This window comes from Pseudopodoces humilis, chromosome 2, assembly GCF_049639895.1.
Source record: "Pseudopodoces humilis isolate 2021_Gansu_Grassland_sample_001 chromosome 2, ASM4963989v1, whole genome shotgun sequence".
Classification (NCBI taxonomy): Eukaryota; Metazoa; Chordata; class Aves; order Passeriformes; family Paridae; genus Pseudopodoces; species Pseudopodoces humilis.
The window spans coordinates 93,321,418-93,340,325 of NC_142201.1; the positions used below are offsets into that span (position 1 = coordinate 93,321,418).

General features: G+C 43.4%; 1 protein-coding gene across 2 annotated transcripts; it reads right to left on the reverse strand.

The window, feature by feature from the left end:
• Positions 1 to 1,855: 1,855 nt before the first annotated feature.
• LOC102100857 (protein spire homolog 1-like) lies at positions 1,856 to 18,827 on the reverse strand. 2 transcript variants are annotated; one of them, XM_088051702.1, is made up of 16 exons: positions 18,531 to 18,827; positions 17,673 to 17,704; positions 17,088 to 17,252; positions 16,214 to 16,339; positions 15,867 to 15,932; positions 12,849 to 13,010; positions 10,620 to 10,688; positions 10,019 to 10,145; positions 9,450 to 9,574; positions 8,172 to 8,247; positions 7,472 to 7,623; positions 6,249 to 6,380; positions 4,871 to 4,935; positions 3,996 to 4,023; positions 3,445 to 3,587; positions 1,856 to 2,268 (listed from the first exon to the last, which is right to left on the reverse strand). In XM_088051702.1, the coding sequence occupies exons 1-16, from the start codon at positions 18,769 to 18,771 to the stop codon at positions 2,097 to 2,099; spliced, it is 1,881 nt and encodes a 626-aa protein (XP_087907828.1). In that variant the 5' UTR covers positions 18,772 to 18,827; the 3' UTR covers positions 1,856 to 2,096. The 2 variants fall into 2 exon arrangements, with proteins under 2 accessions (XP_087907828.1, XP_087907827.1); XM_088051701.1 differs by having other exon boundaries at positions 8,172 to 8,277.
• Between the last annotated feature and the right edge of the window lie 81 nt (positions 18,828 to 18,908).

Consider the following 18,908-nt stretch of genomic DNA (forward strand, 5'->3'; position numbering starts at 1 on the left):
CCCTCAGCCTCTCCACTGCTGTCACCCTGCATGCCAGTGGACCTTCCCTGGCTTGGGGAAGTTCCATGGGGAGGAAAAAATTAAATAAAAATAAACGAGGGCGGTAAAATCTGTGTTGCTTTTGAGGTAAGTGCATGTTGTTTTTGAGGTAAGTCTCAGCTATTTTTGAGAGCCCCATTTTGCCGCCGCGGCTCTGGGCGGCGCGGCCCGCGGCTGGCCCCTGGCGGACAGGAGGTGTCCCGGCTCAGCCGGGATGAGGAAGGCGCAGATGTCCCTCGGGCACAGGGGACACGACAGGGGTTTTACCGCCACTGGCCCGTGGCCACTGCAACCACTGGCGCTGAGAGGAACGCTGGGACCAGCAGCTATCCCACCAGCATGCTAGTTTAGGGAAGGCTGCCCCTTAGCACAAACTCCTCCCCCCCACTTTGCCTGTCCGTTCTGCGAGTGAGGGCATTTCATCACCCCTGTCACGGTCACAAAGTAGGGAAAGGCAGTGAAACAAGCCCATGTGACCCCACAACAGATGTGCAAGAGACAGAACAAAGAACTACCTTTGGTCCACAGGTGAACTCAAGTCTATCTCAATGTCATACAGCCACCTCTCCCTGCTGCCGCACCCAGGCTCCGAGCAGCATTTTGACCTTACACGTTACTCAAAGCAGGATGATCTCAGCTCATTTCTGGCTCTGCCTAAACTATCTCACTCAGCAAGCGTCCCAGAGCACCTCATGCCCCTGGCCCCACACTGTGCCCATCCTGCCAGCAAGCGCACCTGTGGCTTGGCTGCCATTCCCTGCAGCCTGCAAGGAGCCCACCTGCCTGATAAGGATGTGCCTTCCAGCAGCACCAGCGATTGGCACACACAGGAGGGGACCTGGGCAGGCAGGCTGCACCCCTCCTAGTTGACTGAAGGACGAGGAACACTTGAACGTGCTCCAAAAGGAAGCTCAGGCTCCAGCTTCCCCACATTCATTTACTTGCAGAGCTTGCCCAAACCTGAAAGTAGGGATCAGCTTGCAGACAGGCAGCTGGGAGGAAGCAGAGTCAGGCCAGTGCAAGTCAGCTGGAGGTATTGACCCTTCTGGCAGTTTGGATGCAGACCTTGGGCTCAGCTTAAACATGTCTTTCTTCCCTTCTCCTCTATCTAGAACTGGCCCTTCCCAGCCATTATTTTCTTCAGCATGACTCATTCCAGCTACAAGTCCATTCAACATTGTCTATCCAGGCCCTGCAAAACTCACCAAGGCGAACTCCATCAGGCCCTACATCCCTTCCATACAGGCAATTCCTGGGGACAAAAAAAAAAAAATGTACTATCCACTATCTCATTTTTTGTTTTAAATACACAAAAAAACCCTATGGAAGATTGAAATAGTCCAGTTTATTCCAGGGCAAAGGCTTAAGGCCAAGACAATGAGCAAGAATCTCCCAAGAACAACTCTCTGCTCTTCAGGTGATGACAGCATTGAGAGGTACTTCTGTGAGAAAGCTCTGGTACCAAAGCATGATAGTGCACAGAAAAAAAAATCAAAACAAGCTCTCTAAATCAAATCTGCTTCCTAATGTAGGCAGAAAGAGCAGACAGAGCAGCTATCACTGCAATTGTACATGTAGCAAAGCTGTGAGCTTTAAGTGCTATGAGTAGTCAGGAAGGAGTGTTTGCAAAATGCAGGGTGTGATGTGATCACATAACTGAGAGCTCCACTTTCCAAGCCTCTTGCAAATGGGGGTTTTTGGTTAAAAGTTTCCCTGTGCTCAGTACATTGGATGAAGTCTGCTCAGCAATGAATGCAAAAAGTGCCACAGAACAATGACAGCTGCAGGTGCAAAGAAAGAAATGCTAGACGCCTGATAGTGCTTCAACATTTATTTTCCCCAAGACACATAAAAAGAATTAAAACAGTTCTAAAACCCACAAAGCCTTAGAATACTTCACAATACAGAAATGCTAACTGTGCTTCCTGCTTAGACTAACCAGCAGGGAGGTCTTCCATTCAGGCCTTTATGTCAGTAGGTGCATAAAACTGTTTCATTTATTTCAGGTACATAACAAGTGACAGGAGAAATGTATAGTAGAATCATTCCAGTTTGGCTCAAGCCCAGGAAATTCTCCTGAGAGGGATGCTGTGCTGTTGACTGGAAGCCACATTCAACAGGTATTGCTCACACCATGTACAGATGTCTGCAGTCAGCCAGTCTGCCGTGGTTGCTGTGTAACAGCACCGGGGCTGTACTAGGCCATGTGGCTCCAAAACAACGGGTACACTAGAGGGGCAGAGAGAAAAACAAAAGCAGGAAAGCTGACCCATGTTTCTGTTAGAGGGCATGGTGCTCTTCCATCTTCTCCCAGGCTGCTAAGTGATTTAGCCAAATGCATAGGTTCAAAAGAGCCATCAGCACCACTTAGGAAGGCTAAAAAGCACCAGAACAGCTTCATTTACTGATACCTTCTCTCTACTGACAGTATATCAGCTAAAGGGCTAATGGATATCTGTGTATGGTCCAAGGTTATGGCTGCATCCTCACGCAGTAGGACTTTTTTTGCCATCCTGCATTATGACAGTAATGTAGTCACTCAGGCCTTTTCTGCAGCACTTGCATTACAACACAGACCAAACCATTGCCTGCCCCATGCAGTTAACTTCAGTAATGAATACTACTCCTAATTTTTGGCAACTTTTTTTTTTTTTTGAAGTACCAGCCTTAGAACCAGAAACTACTGTGTCTTTATTCTGGCTACATTAAAGAATGGTTTCACAGGAAGAAAGAAAAGGTACCAGTTTGCCCAGTAGAAAATTTAACTGCTTTGGAAAAAAAAAAGAAAACATAAAGAAGAGATAATGTATGTTTTCAGTCCTGTAATATTGCACTTATATGCACGTTGTCTTTTTCACCCATAACTGTCAAAATCTCTTTTTGGAATAATTCATTTTCAGGGGACAAAAAGGAAAGTGTCTTTATGTGTGTAGAGGGACTGAGAAACCATTTGTGGCTTCACTGTTCAGTCAGTTACACCTGAGCCACAATTAGGATATTTCATGTCTAGGTAGAAAGGGGCTACTCCTCGGTTGTAGTGACAGACCTCTAGCTATGGGGGATAGAATGTGATGGGGTCTGGAAATTGTCATACTATGAAACTATTGCAAGGAACCTTCTATATCTAGGCTAATATGGACACTTCTAAATCCATGTCACAAACCTGATAGTTAAAACAGAAAACATATTTCAGAGCATCTACACTTTCTCCCTTTGGGTCACCTAAAATCCACAATACTTCCAGAAAACTGTGGGCTAGTTAGATCAGTGGCTAAAAACCAGCCATTCGACAGAATATTCAGCTGACCAGCCCAATATTATACTACTGTCTGCATTTTGTAGCTTTGTGTAAATAACTGGTGACATCTTTCAAGGTAAAAAAAGAACAACCCTCTCCCAGCTTACCCAAAATACTGCCGGTGCTGTATTTCACGTAGCAACTCGGAACTCTTCTGCTCTTGAATAGCTGGATCCTCCTCTCTGGATAGTCTCAAAAATTTTAGGAATTGAAGTGGGAGATGCAAACACATTCTGAATGGCATGGACATCTAGAATCACAACACAAGTCACCTGAGTTCTCAGGGAAACACATCTTCCTTCTTAGCAGGACACTTTGCATGCCATGCAATTGATTTATTAGTGCACTTAAAAGGTAGACATTAATGCAATGAACTTTCTGACCCTTGGATAAATAGAGCCCAGTGTAATCCCAACCACTTCACACAGGATGAAAGAAAGAAGAACCAGAGCTGTTTTAGTTGAGTATGACAAGAGATCTGTGTCACCATGGCTACTTTTACACCTCACACTATTCCCTCTTCTATTTTCTTAGAAACAAGCTAGAGGGTAGTTTTGAGATATCAGTAGGATGAGGGAAAGCTTCTTATGACTAAGTGAGGAGGAGGGAAAGCAGAAAATGTAAAAATCCCATATGCTGTTGTAAAGACTAGACTTGCCTTAACACAGCAGTCACAGCAGACAACCCTGAAAGAAAAAAAACTCTCCAGCGTTATCATTTGATTAAAGCTCAGTAGATACCAAGATTGCAGCTACAGGGGGCATTCCCAAGTAAGTCTGAATTCATAATTGTGGCAGAATCACTTGATGGCAAAGTGAGCAAGCTGAGAATTCCACTATTCAGTTTGCCAGCCTTCCTATTTCTGGCAGTTTAAACAATTTGAAATGTGTCAACATCCATAGCTTCAAGGCTTTATCTGCAAATGCTCATTACACTTCACCCAGCACTACCACCAGACAGTTGCTCAATTTCCAGTGGTTGTTTACTTGCTGCTTATAATCAATTCAGTGCCTCACAACTGCTTCAAATAGATGTAAAGTGAGCCTTAATGAGCCTGAAGTTCCTCTCTCACTCTCCCATGAACAGAAAGCCTCTGACAAATAAGTGGATACAAGTAGGCTCGACTCCTTTCCCAGTCACAAGGACTGGAGTTTTCTTTTTCATTCCTCAACAGAAGATTCTGGTGTAGACACTCTCCCAGAACCTGTTCAAGCCCTTGGCTGAAGCTAGAGTACACCTTTAGAGCAAAATGCAGAGGGTGATCTCAGAGAAACTAATTTAATACTAGCACAGGAAATTTGGCTATTGCTGACTTAATATTAAGAGTTAAAACTGAGATACTACTTCAGAGACAAGATTTTTCACATCCTCCCCAGCTGTAGATACTTCAGCCCGGCTTGTGCAGCAAGGCAAAGCTGAAGGGCTCAGCAACCTGTTCCTATCCAGTAATACAAGTGATGAATACTGAGAATTCCCAGCACTGTTCTTTCATTCTTTTCTCCCTCCTCATTCAGTCCTTTTGTACCAGCTCACCTGCTGCAGAGGTAACAGTTGTAAGGCCACTTAAGAAACATCTGCTTATGGCAGCTGAAACAGATCTGTGGAAAGGAAAGTTATTTGTGAATGCAAATGGGAAACATCTTTGTACCAAGAGTATCCACTGCCTGCCAAAAAGCAAGCACGTAAACAAACCTTCTAAAGGCTTTAGATTCATATACAACAACAGAGGTCCAACAAAGAATATCAAAGACACAGGAATTAAAAGCTAAAAAGGCAAAAATATTCTTACTTGTAGGCCACTGTTTTTATAATGCAGAGGTTTGGGGCAGCTGCCAGACAACAGGAGTTTAAAAAAAGGCTCTTGAGCAAACAATAGCTGTATTGTGCAAGAGTGTAACAGTAGCTAGTTAGAGAGGGAAGAAGAGAGACATTCTTTGAGGTAGACTGCAGCAATCCCAAAGAGATTAAATCAGGGCAAATTTGAATTCAATCCTGAAGCAAAAAATGAGTCATACGGAAGCTGATGAGTCGCTTGAACTTTATAAAAAAAACCCACATTCATACACAGCTAGCAGTCAGAAGTGATATTATCTTGAGAAGCAGAACTTGAGAAAGCTAAAAAAACAGCAGTGGGTAAGAAAGCTATTTTAGAATAGTCATAGAACAGGCAAGTTAAAGCAGGGTCAGTAAGGTGAGAAGAAAACAAGGATTCAGTCTCAGGAGCATCAGATACCTTGTGGAAGTAGCATGGCTCTGCTAGTAGAACCTTTGACTCTGTCCATACTGCTAAATAAATGAGGGCAAAAAAAATGACCCAAAAGCCAAGAAGAACAGACTTCCTCACATCTGTGTTGCAAAGGGCCTGTACTCAGGACATCTGCTCTGGAGGGGTGGTTGCCACACCCCCTCTAAAGGAGACTTGGGGATAAACCAGAAGTCGAGAAACATGAACAACCAACAGCCCTGAGCTATACAGCTCCTTCCCTGTCCCCCCATCTCCCCCACCTTCACGTCCACTTGGCAAGGTGGGACAGCACAACTCGGATGTGGGAGCCTGAGTCAAGCACCTTTGTTTCACTGTTTAGGAGTACCAAATCCCAACTATTTACTTTGGGATTTCAGAGCTGACCAATGGTCATGACAGTCAGCTCCCCTTGCACGGAAATCAGACAAGAAGCAACAAGCAAAGGCTGAGCTACTTTCTAGGCAACTTACACAGCTTAAACTAGATTAGAAGCCATCACCACACAAATACTAAAAAAATTTTCCAGCCTAGGGCCAAATTCAGATCAGCTGTTATGAATAGGATAAGTTGAGGCAGAGAATGCCTCAAGTTCAGCACTGAGGGCCATGAAACCAACCAGCTTTTGAAAAGGCAAGGGCAGCATGAAGACAAGGAGGAGAAACATACCTTTGCTCTTGGAAAGACACCATCACTACCTCCTTGGAATAGGCCTTGCCCTTCCAGCACCATCATTGCATATCTGGTTCCAATCAGCTCAGCAATGGTTGGCGATGGCCACTTGGTAGGAATGGGACAGTCCTATTGAAGGACAGAAGTTAAACATCAGATAAAGATGAAGAAAGGAGCTATTTGGGGAGGTCATCTCAAAACTGGGTCCCAAAGGATCAGGAGCATTTTTCTCCAAAACCCCATTTTGCTTGTGACCGGGAGTTACCAGGTGACTCTGACAATACTAGCAGAGAAACTACTACAGGTAGGTGAGTGGTTGCTACAGTTTTCAAGATTACTTGGAGACATTTTATCCTTTGGAGCAGGCCACAGAACAGATGCCACCCTGGCCTCTCCTGGATACAAAAATCCCTTTCTACAGCACAACACTCTCTTGCCCTTCTCTTTCCCCAAGACCTGCTGGCCCCATACAAATGGAAGCTGTGGTCTCATGGTCAGCAAGGAGAGACAGCTGTGCTTTAATCCCCAACACACCTGCATCCCCCACCACACTGCTGAACAAAGACGCATCAAAGAGGTCAGTCAGAGACTTGCCAAGGTGGGGCAAGGAGGGATGCAGAAGGAAAGAGAGACATGGGCACAACACACCTTGACAGGGCAGAAGAAGGTGAGGCCATAATTCAAAGGGTTGCACAGAAGCACAGAGACCCCATTATTTCTCCCACAACCATAATTCAGAGCCTGATAACTTCAGTTCTATATATATTATACATTTAAAAGTCACTGAAAATACTGTGCTATCCACATTTTGTTAACTACTTATTGCCCTTTACTGCAGCTTAAAAGATACTTGTGAGCATATCAGAATCTAGAGAGAAGGAAGGGACATGAAGAAAGCAGGATATTCCCACTCTCAGTTACAGTCTGCTTGAGGAAGCCTTGATGGACACTTTCAAGTCATGTCATGGTATTTTTCTCTTCTAGTATAAGAAATAACTTTATTTCATATCATTCAAAGGGGAAAGCCACAAGAACATTACAGCTTCCAGTCTTCTCTTAAGATGTCTCCAAGGAGAGAATAATATACCAGCTTCAGATGGGTATACCTTCTGTCCCAAGACAAAAACCACAGAGCATGCCTACTGCTTTCATAAGGATCAAGGCACAAGTCATTACCAGATATATCAGACCAGGGCTGCTTGCTGACATGTTGGACTTACAAGTTGCTTGCTTTGAAGGCCTCTCTCTAAAGATCTGGACCTTCCTCTGTAAGGAGGCACCTGCTGTTGGCCAGTGCTCAGGAAACACTTAGGCTTAATGTCTCCTGGTGTGGGTGCACTCATGGGAGGAGACATGCAATTTGCAGTGAGACCTGGATAGGAGGAGAGAGTTTTAGGGTGCAGAAAACCCACTGTCAGGTTCTGAGCATTCACCCTGAAAGCTGGACACTCAAGAGCACTACACTGCCTTCTGAAGGTAGCAAGGCTTACATCTCTCCCCCTCCAACCCATCTGCTCAGATCACAGAAAAAGCAGAGGTTAGAGAAATTATGCTTGTCAGTAGGCACTGATGAGGCTTCATTAGCACCATTTAGTTTAATAAAATGAAATGCTGCACTTTCCACTTGAATATTCAAACCACTCATTTAGCTTTTACTGCAAATTCCAGTCAGGCCTTTGGGAACATGCAATCATTGTTTTGAAGCTGCAGGAGCTACACAAGCTTCAGTCAACTGCAGAGAAATTATTTTCTAAGGGCACCTCCTCAGACTCTTTATTTAGCATTGGAACTTCTCCTGCAAAGTATCTTCAGGTGATTAAAGAAGTGTACACTGAGCCCAGCCCAAGGGTTTGGGAATCCACCAGGCCACTGTCTGTACTTTGTCACCTGGTTTAGATGTGCAGCCAGAAGTGCACTGACCTGTGCTGATGCAGGATACTCCTGATAGCTTGGTAGAAGGAAGGCAGGTGCTGGCAGGCAGCTTTGGAATGGTTTCCTGTAGACCAGAGGAGAGGATGTTCATAATCTGCATGTAAGAGACACCAAGGCCACTTCATTAGAAGTACTGCTGCCTAACAAAACCCAGGACACCCATGACTGATCAGAAATGTTCAAGGCTCAGCCAGAAGTGGAGCAGAGAGAAAAATCAATGGAGCACACTTAGAAACTTTCTATTTCTTCTTGGAATATAAAGGTAGTTCCCCCTGCACTCCACAGCCAGGAAATTCTAGCCAAGTTAGTGAAGTTTCCAATTCACCTGTTCTCTCTCTTGCCCAAGTCCAATAGTAGGTACTAGCACTAAAGTTTCATCTGTTCAGGAACCAACCTTGGAAAATCCTCCCCACACAACCCATGGAATGCATTGGAACCATTTTCTTGGCTCCAGCTCACATGTAGCAACACTGCAGAGCAGTTCAAGAGACTGTGACTAACGCAGCTCATTACCTCAACTCAAACCCAATGCTTTATCTCAACAGTATTGTTTCTACCTTGCATAGGAAAGCAGAAAACAAATTTGATTATACTAGTATTCATATAAAGGTCCTTCTAGTTTAGCAGTAATACATCAACCACAGGGCTCTCAAATGCTGAACATTCCTACAAGTAGCTCAGACTGGGGCAAATATAGCTAAGATTTTCTGCTTTTATAATTCATATTTGTCTTCCTCAGTTAGGCAACTGCATTTCACACAGAAATATTTACAGAAAACAGATTCCTGTTTGTATGCCAGAGCATCTGTGCTAGACACGATGTGTTAGGGCTTAAGTTCTGTTCCACAGAATTTCAGAATATGCTCAGACTGAATCCCAGAACCAAGCAGTCAAGCTTTTCATGACAGAGCCAGGAGTTAAAGAACCCAAAGACTGTATTGTGATTTACTGAAGAACAGTGCTCCCAAAATAACTCCACAGACAGACAAATGGGAATTTACCCATCAAGTTCCTTCCTCAAAATACATCATAAAATTTTCCTTCCATGAGCTAATATACCACATGAAATCAAAATACATCAATACATGAAATGAGCTTCTGTAGAGGAAAGGACTTCAGTGAACCCACTAGTACCACATTTGTTCACTTTTCAGACAAGATTTCCTACACCAAGATTTGTTCCCTTCCAGACCATGTATATGCTTGCAGCTCTAATTCCTGAAGTATGCATGCCTCTCCATAGTCCTTTCACCTAAAGCTCCTCACCTGAGCTCCTGCTCCCAGCTGCTGTGTTTTAGTGTTGGTAATTTTAAACTCAGTACTGGCATCTTGGAGATGCAAGATATTGTTGTTTGGAGAGTTCAAGGCAGTATTTGATGCCTCAAGCATTTCTGCAGGGGAGAGAGAGAACAAAAAACCACATACTCACAGACTAAATGAGATAGAGCTGGGACAAGAAAACTACAAATTTGATACCCACACATTGGAATTTGAGATTTAGCCTGGCTTTGTCCCGGTAGTTACATAATCTTTTATTCTTAAGTGATGGTCAAAATCCTGTAATTTCACTTAGTGGACAGACAAATTTGAACATCCATAAAAAGAAGGGCAAGTTGAAATATCATTGAGTCTTAATAAGCCACAAACAGATTTTTTAGAAATAACTATTCTTATACCATACCACCTCTATCACACAAAATTTGTATTCCTCCCCACCCTTTACACTACAAATGTTATTGAAAATGTAAGTGGGCTTTCATTTCCAAGGACATCTATTATTTTTAGCCAATGCTGACTTCAGTTGCTAGCTTGCTAGGTCACTCTCTAGCAGATACCTTTGGGCCTGCTCCTCTTTTCCTGTGCTGCTGCCTGAAGCTTTGGTGGTTGCTTTATTTCTGCCATGAGCTGTTCATGCCACCTGGGCTCCAGTGGCACACGCTGTTTCAGCTTCACCTTCAACATCTACAGGCAAAGCATAGCACCACAAAGAGCCATTGGACAGAGCAAGGAGACCAGTGGTGACTGGAAAACTGCATCAGCAATGGCACTGTTTTACAAGTGCTTGTCACCCAAGAAGGCACTGGGCCCTGCACATGAGACAGGCTTCAGCACTATGCTTAGTATAATACTTTAGCAACTCTCAAATTTGAAATCAAGAACTCCAGGAGCTCTTTCAAGACCATAAAATGTTGCAAATTAAAGAAGCAGTGGAGGAAGTAGGAAGATCATTCTTTCTTCTACAAAGATGTCAACTCCCATTTTTCTAATACCATGTTTGGCAGGAGGGTCTATTCAAAAGTTAGGTATGGTTAATATAACCCCCTTCCAAATACAAACCAGTAGCTAAGGTATTAGCTTTATATTCCTTCAAAGTGTCCTGTTATCTCCAGAATTACCTTGTTTTGCTATCATCAGATGCAGCACCAGGTCACCTACCGGCTTTAGATGAGGCTTGAGAGCAGCTACATCAACTATGGAGGCCCTGCGCTTTTGTTCGACAGTCACCTGAAAGAGCAGAAATGATGCTTAAGAAATAGCTCTTACTCTGCTCCTTGTACACTCTGCCATTCAGTGGCACAGTGAAGGATACAAGTCAGGATTTGGGAACAGGGGAGGTGGGAAAAGCGTTAATAAATGAAACAAAAAAGAACAAACAAAATCACACCTCAAAAAAAAAAAACAGCCCCAAACAAACACCCACCCTGCCCCCAGAACAAAACAAGGAGTTGGGAAGTGCAGAATAATGACATTTCCTTATATGGGGTTTTGGTAGGGAAAGATTTGCCCGTGGCAAACCAGAGGCAATCAGAAGTACTGCACAGCCCTTAGAGGCTTGCACAAGGAGCACAAAGCCTTCTAGCCCCAACAGCTCACGAACTGCTCTGAGAAGCAGCGAGAAAACGCTGTACTCAGTGTCAGGAGTAATCCTAACAAGCACCATGGTCACATCATATTCATCAGTAAGAGCTCGGCTCCAGGGAGGAGAGCAATTGAACGGGTTAACAAGACTGTAACAAGAACTTTAGCAGCAGGCAGCTGTATGTGTAAGCTAGAGTCCCAGAGAATGGCTTACAGCCGGACATAAACTAGGAACAATAGCAAGATAGAATTGCAGAGATATTCATGTGAAGCACCAAGCTCTGAGCTTGCTGCGTAGGGAAGAACTGACAAAAAAGTCAATTGCACATGCACGCCTTTAGCTGCCTTGTTCACTTACTCGCATTTCGAGGCTATGCCATTTCCTTTCACTTGTGTATACAACTTCAGAACACGTGGGAGTGCAGGTAGAACAACACTACAGCTCCCCACAGTAGCTGTGCTTTCATTCATTTGCAAATTAGACCACTGTTTGCTAGAGGAGCTTTAAAACAGCTTTGCAGATGGGGAAATCCTAGTTTAAGAGCCCTCACAAAGACCTGAGCAGTAGCACTCTGCTTTCTTTCAGCATTTCTGACTACTACTTTTCAAACATGTTTGTGCTTCTCGCGGACCAAAGAAAAAGTTACCAAAAAGGAAAAAGAGAAAAATAAAAAAATAAAAAAAAAAAGAAAAAAGAAGAAAAAAAAAAAAGAAAATCAAGACCCAGATCATCCTGCCACCTTGTGTTACAGTTCTGTACTGCACAGTGCATTGACACACATTACATTGCATGTAAAAACTAGCTATGATGCACTGTCTCCTTACCAATACTATTAATTTACATAACCATCAAGATTACATCTCCAAACACATGACATAGCATTACCTGGAGGCTGGAGCCACAGTCAAGCCAAGCAAGAGCTGGGATTTTGCAGAGGTGCACGGTTTAGCTGAAGCTTTTAAACCTGCTGAACTCTAGCAGCACCAACAAAGAGGAAAAAAGGCTGATGTCTAGTGCAGTATGCAAAATTTTCACTTTTTGTAACACCACTCTTTATTACAAGAGGAGTTGTGTCTCATCTTCTGCCAAGGCGTCTTTTGCAAAGCACGCCAATGCCACAAGGCCTTGTGCCAATGTTTTAGATCTGCTCATCATTCCCAGTTCAAGCTGCAGCAAGCAAAGAGCATCACAAGCCTTTAGAGACACCCCAGACGTTTTTGTATCTGGTCATCTTCACCAACCAAGTGGTGAAGGTGGAAGTCTCTGACCCTCCCTGTGAGTGGCTCAACATTTTTTACCCTGACTAAATTCCTGCAGTAGCTGAGTGCACTGCCCAAAGGCCTCTGCCTGAGGCAGAGAACTGTCTCAAAAGTGCTTCTGCACTTGCATACACTCCACAGCATCTGGGAAGGCAAAGCAAGAAGATGCCAGGCACAGCTGAAGGAAGGCCACAAGTGTCCAAGGTGGAAAGCACAAGGAAACAAGAGTATGTTCCATGAAACTGTTGTGCACAGAGCAGAATAACTGCTGCAGGGAAGTCAGTGGTTGACCCTGGAGGGAGAAGAGGTTTACTATGCTGATTCACAAAACTGTGGCTACTCCTGACTTAAAAAATTACTAGAAACTAAGTATTTGGGTGGACAAACAGGGTAATCTAACACTGAGCTGCAGCTGAGAACGCCAGACTGCTGAACTTCAATGTACCTTTGAAAAAATGCCTTTGGAAAAGAGGTCTCAACACATACTGCTCAGAAACAAAGCAGAGTGGATGTTTTCAAAGTTGTCTGTTGACTCCAGTCACTCACCTTGCGCAGGGTGTACCTCTTCTGCTGAATGTCATCCAAAAGCATCTCATAGGGAGAGCGAATATGTTCTTTTGGAGACACACAACGCTGTGGTCGCTCGGCAGCCTTGCGCAGCCTCACACCAGTCTGCAGCTCACAGATGACATTGGGCCACAGGGATGCCTTGGAGAAACCAGCAAGGACCAAGTCAGTAGCTGGCTAGAACTCGTGGAGCAGCATCCCCTCCTCCCTCCATGTCACAGGGCACACTCAGCAGCTGAAGTCATTCAGAAACACAGAACTGTGTCCTTAACACGCCCTTCTACTCACTTCCAGATCAGAGTGCAGTACCTAAGCAGAGAATTACTTTTCTTTGCAGAAGTTAACTTACAACTCATAGCTGGCTCACCAGGCTCATTCCCAAAATTTGTCATTAACTTTATGGATGTACTTCAGCAAAATACAGCTTTTGCTGCCAGGTAAATAAATAGACCTATTTTCTTTCTGCAAGTGCTCCAGGTGCCAGAGTGCTTTCATATGACTGGATCCTAGGAAACACTGGGAATGAAATCCCAAATCACCATTAAAATCCTCCAGATTCTCAGAAAACCAGGGGCTGAGGTGTCCAGAAACAAAAGAGGAAGACAAGTAGACAGGGGATCTTAACAGAAGCGTAGGTTTGCCATCTCAGCCTAGAGACAAGCTAAAAACCCTGACATCTGCTCATCCTGTTTCTGTACTAGTATCTGAGGATGTTCAGGCATGCAGTATAGCCCAACACAAGTTAAAGACAGGGAAAAAAGTAATCAACTCAATAGCATGTTTAGACAACATTGTAATGGAAGTGCTAAATCAACAGCTTATCTGGATCCCAGTGGCAAATTGAGCAAGAACAAGTCATTGTATTATAAACAGTGAAAGGGAAGCAAAACATTTTAGAAAACTGCCTCAGAACAAAGTATCTGACTTAGGCTTCTCTCTCTTTTCTACTTACAGCATGAAGCATCATCTCTCTACTTATCCCTTCAGATATCTTGGTATAATACCAGAAGAGTCTTATGCAAGCTCTGACTGATGGCTGCCTTCAAGAAGACATATTTTTGCTGGATTGTTCTAGCCTGGATTTGGTAGTCATACCTCAACTCCAGAAAACTAGAACTCTCAAAGAATGACCAAACTTGCTATATCTCCTAGACTACATTTAATACTGTGTAGGAGAGCACACAGAAGTCTCTGGGCAAACTCATCAGTACTAGAGACTTTTGAAATAGCTTATCCTGAGACATTTGCACTTCATAGAGTTGCGTTTCACATGGTGATGGGACCTGATGGAGAGACATGACCTGAAGAGAGATTTCTGTATTGTAATATTGCCACATAAGTTTGGGGACAAGAATTGCCTTCAGCTGACCATTTCAGAGCAACTTACACACCCAAAACATTTTTCAGATGTTCCATTATCACTCATGCTTTTATTCCCTTACTGACTGGATCACTGCAATTATTCTATTTTTGCCATCCCACGTGTTGTCAAAAGCCACCTAAACTTTCCACAACCTATGCAGTACAACACAAAATGTTACAACACTCTAAACCCATTACCTTGAGTTCAACAGGTGAGCACTAAGACAGCTGTGTTTCTTATAGGTCTCACTGCTTAGATTTCAAGGTGGAGATCAACTTGGGACATGTACAGATAGGCTCTTCTGAAATTGTACAGCACTTCACAGTATCTGTGATCTGACCACAGGCTGTGGTCTGCATTTCAGAAGTTCTGTTTTGCATGAAAAAGTGTGGTACATGGAGCACTTTAGCTGCTTAGCACCACTCAAGACATCAGCTCTAACCTGTGGGATCCTAGAGAAACTGGCATCCTGGTTATTTTAAACTCAAGAGATTGTCAGAGCAGTGCAATCAACTGGTGCTTAGGGACTTGAAAACCAGAGGCAGAGGATTCACAACAGACATCCAGCTTTTGGAATTCATGCCTCCTGAAGGAGCAGAGGCCAAATACACTGGCCTTCAGGCCACACGGCAAAGCCCATGTATTTATTCATGTATTCCCTGCAGAAAAGAGCTATAGCAGTTGATGAGTTTGTGGTTTGAGATAGCTTGCCAGTTTATTTTAATAGATCACAAAATTGAGAATATGCCCAAACACACATTTCACAAACATTTTCATACAAATAGTTTGAGCACGCTTCAAAGCAAGTGCTATTTAGACAAAGGGAGCAAGTCCACAAGTCTCTTGGGGCTTGCTGTTTGTCTCCACAGACTCCAGACTACAGAGCGTTTGTTTATGCTGGGCAGAGCTCCAGCCTGAAGAGCTATTTGTTTCTGATTGAGCCCTGACTGTGTAGGGCCTTGAAAAAAAGCACAGTAAGTTGCCTTCCCTGCCCCAAACACAGTCCAACATCTATGGAAGCACAGAAGGCAAAGACAAGAAAGGCAGTGCACGGAAGGTAGGAGTGAAATCTCACCCTCCTTCACTCACAAAGATGGACACTGCTACTGGCCTTCAGTCCCTGCCAGTCCTGACCAACAGAGACACCACATAATAAAGGTGAACTAGTCCACCCCAGGATTACCAACAACAGAAGAGTTTTCTGGGAGCTTTCATTCCAGCTATGAGAAAGGAACAGATTGCTTTTGGCAGGTGTCAGTTCCTGCCAAGAGCTGGAATTTAGGGCTCATTTGTGGGAAGAAACAGCCTGTGTAACTACTTGTGGGCATTCACTCCAAAGACTGCCTCCAACTTCATTTTTAGAAGTGGTTTAAGTTGGCCCACAAAGACAATCTTTGGGTAGAACAGAAGTCCACGTGAGGTTGACATATGAAATAGCTTAACTTCAAGTTCACTCCCCGGCTTGTTTTGCAAACAAGTCTTTAACTACTCAGGCTCCTGAACAGCCTAAGAAGTTTAATTTTTGTTCAAGCTCTATTTTTCATAGAAGAATCAATGCAAAGCCTCAGAAAGCTAACCCTGACCAAAAAAAAACCCAAAACAGTCCCCCGTAATGAAGAAAATAAATCTCTTACACCACGGGTTTTCTTCTTTTGAATGGGATTTTCCAACCAATCTTCCACATCCATTTTTCTCAGTCTCTGAGAAAAGCAAGCACATGAGGTCATCACTTTACACTCTTCAGTGATCTCCTATCTATCCAGCATAAATTACTAACGTTTATCTGAAAAGCCTAGAAGCTCCAAACACCTAAACTTTCAAATGCTACAATAAATAAAAATGGTCCAGAGACAGCAGCTATTCACATTGTGAAAACAGAACTTAATCCAGGTACTCCATTTCTAGTGCAATGAGAATGTTACTTTAGAACTTGGTGAGTGAAGGTAGAGGGAATAGCAGCTAATAGGTAATCTAAACATACCTCTTTGGAGGTCTGGATGATGGTCACAAGCTTTTGAAGTTCTACATATTCAGTAAACAGACTCCTACAGGTCATTTCATAATGGCTGGTAGCCTCAGAAGGCCTGGACAAGTGCTCCTCACAGGCCTGAAAGAAGTGCAGTGATTAAAAAAAGATGAAATTAAAAAAATAAAAACAAACATGGTGGGATGGGATAAAGCAAGATTCTGTTTCTTCAATCCATGGTTAAAAATCATCTTCTTCACTGCCCCTTTATATTTTTTTTTCTATTGCAGATACAGAGGAACAAAGAGGAAGATGTTCAATATTTTATGTACAATAATGGAAGTAGCTGTGTAATTTGTATATCTCATTTTCACTAAGGCGTGCTTTGAAATGAGCACCTGAAAAGGGAAGCCTCCAGTTCAAAGAACAACAATCCACAGCAAATGGAATCAGTTGCCCTGATCAAGGGATCCCATCCAAAGGGATGGGAAGTTTCTCATACCTTTAAATTATGGCTGAGAGAAAAATATCTGTTTGAGACATTCAAATCCCAGACTTTGCAGAAGCCAAATACTATGGAAAATTATTTTCTTTCAGTATCCATAGTGTTATAGGTATTGATTTTGGAGACTGTGTACAGAAGGACTTTGTAGACACAGCTGTGGGAGAGGCATACTCAGTCTTCCTTCTTAATTCTTTTCCATGGGCACTTACAAACATCTCAAATGATTCTGCCTTTTCTCTCTAATGGGAAAAGGCAAATGTTCCCTCTCTGTCCTCCATCAGCACATCCAGCTTTTTCCCCGAAATGGTCTTGCCTCTTGGTCAACAGCACTGTTCCATCAACTCCTCTAAAGCTGCAATGTTTACTAAGGGGAAAGAAGGAAACCTTGATAACATCCTGCAGGGTGACTGGTGGTTCTGTTGCCTTGTCATTCAGTTTCAACATGAGGCACAGCAGTTTCTCCAAAGGCTCACTCAGTTCTCGCTCCACTTGGCTGTCGATTCCCCAGTCCAGGGCTTCATAGATCACCACTCCCAAGTACTCCAACAGCTGCAGACAGAGACCAAGGAAGCAGTGCAGCACAAAGCATTATGGAGAACATCACAGCTCTTACTTTCCAGCCATTCCCTCCTCTGCTTCTGAAGACTGAGCACATCTCTCAGGGTGGGAAATACTACCCCTTTAAGCTGATTTCAAGTTTTTAAATGGCCTTAACTGGCATCCCTAAGATATCTGTTATTAGGACAAAAAGACAACATCTGTGCACATTGTTTCCCAGTCCCATTGTCTTACTTGAGCTCAGTCAAGTATTTTGTTTCTTTTTCCAGGTTGCAGGGGAGTCATTCTCACAGGGCACAGAAAATTTAAGCACCTTGATAGTTTCCCAAGACGTCTGCATCTCCTGAGCAGGCCTTCTACTACAACAGGATTATATCTGCACACACAACGAAGGAAAAGACACAGGCTTACCTTGTCCTCTGATTGCTGAATGCTGCCAACATCTGAAAGGGAAAAAACAAGGGTCAGGGAAAAAGACAGCTGTAAGGGCATTGATAAACAGTTTCCAGAACCCTTTTCAAGAGAGTGGAACAGGAAGCATTGTTTTTAATAAGGTAACTAACTCCTCTGACAAAAGTCAGTCCCACCTGGGGAAAATAGGTGGGCCAGTATTTGGGCAGTCCTGGAAAACAACACAGGAGACTCATGTTATTGTGAGTTTTAGCCCAAAGTAACTGCTGCTGCATTTTGTTGTTTGCTAATTGATATCTAACCTCCAGGGAAGGCACAGAATCTTCTTTACTACCCACTCTAGTCTCTGAAGAATTAGCCTAGCACTAACCTCTGCTGCAGCCCAACCCAGCCCTGCGTAATACAGAGTTATTACTACTTGGTGGTTACACATAGTGACCAAAAAAGGGGAAAGTATCAGTCATAAATCTGCTGTGACAGTTACCATAACAAAGGAACCTTACACTGGAAGATGAACAGAGCAGTATACATAACAAAGCCTCAGACTATTTATTTCAAATAACATAAATGGTAGAAGGCTTTCATCACAGCTATTCCCTAAAACCAAATGACTCCGTATAGCACTACTAGAGAAATTAGTAGATCATACATCTGTATTGCCACTCATCTACAGTCCTGTAAAATGAAACACAGGCAGAAGAGCTTCAGGACAACATATATAGGAGAGGGGAAAAGGAAAAAATAAAAAAACACAAACAAAAAAAAACCCAGAGGAAAATAAATTTCCCCTACTCTGTCCTCACATTTCAGCCTGTTATGGAAACAACTCTTAGCATCTGCAGATACCTATGCTCTTACCAGACTTGTGGTAGACCTTGAAGGAAGCAGTACCATCAGCATGGATAAAGATGCTCCCAGAACCTTTTATGAACACAGAACGGAGAGGTGTGCACAGCCCCTGAGCCACCTGCTCTATTTTTCTGCAACACTGAAAGCAGATAGCCCAGGCTTGCTCCTCGCTTACAGGATGTTCAAAACACCTCAGAAGGTCAGCTAGGGAGACCTTTGTTATCCTCTGCTCACACCCTGGAGGTTCCATTTTTCCTTTCACCTATAAACTCCACTCTTAGCCTAAGGAGCTTGAAACTCCCTTTATCCAGGCTGGTCAAGTGCTCACAGCAGCTTTTTATCAGTTCTACCTCTCAATTTGCTCTTATCTCTCTTCCCTACAGGTGC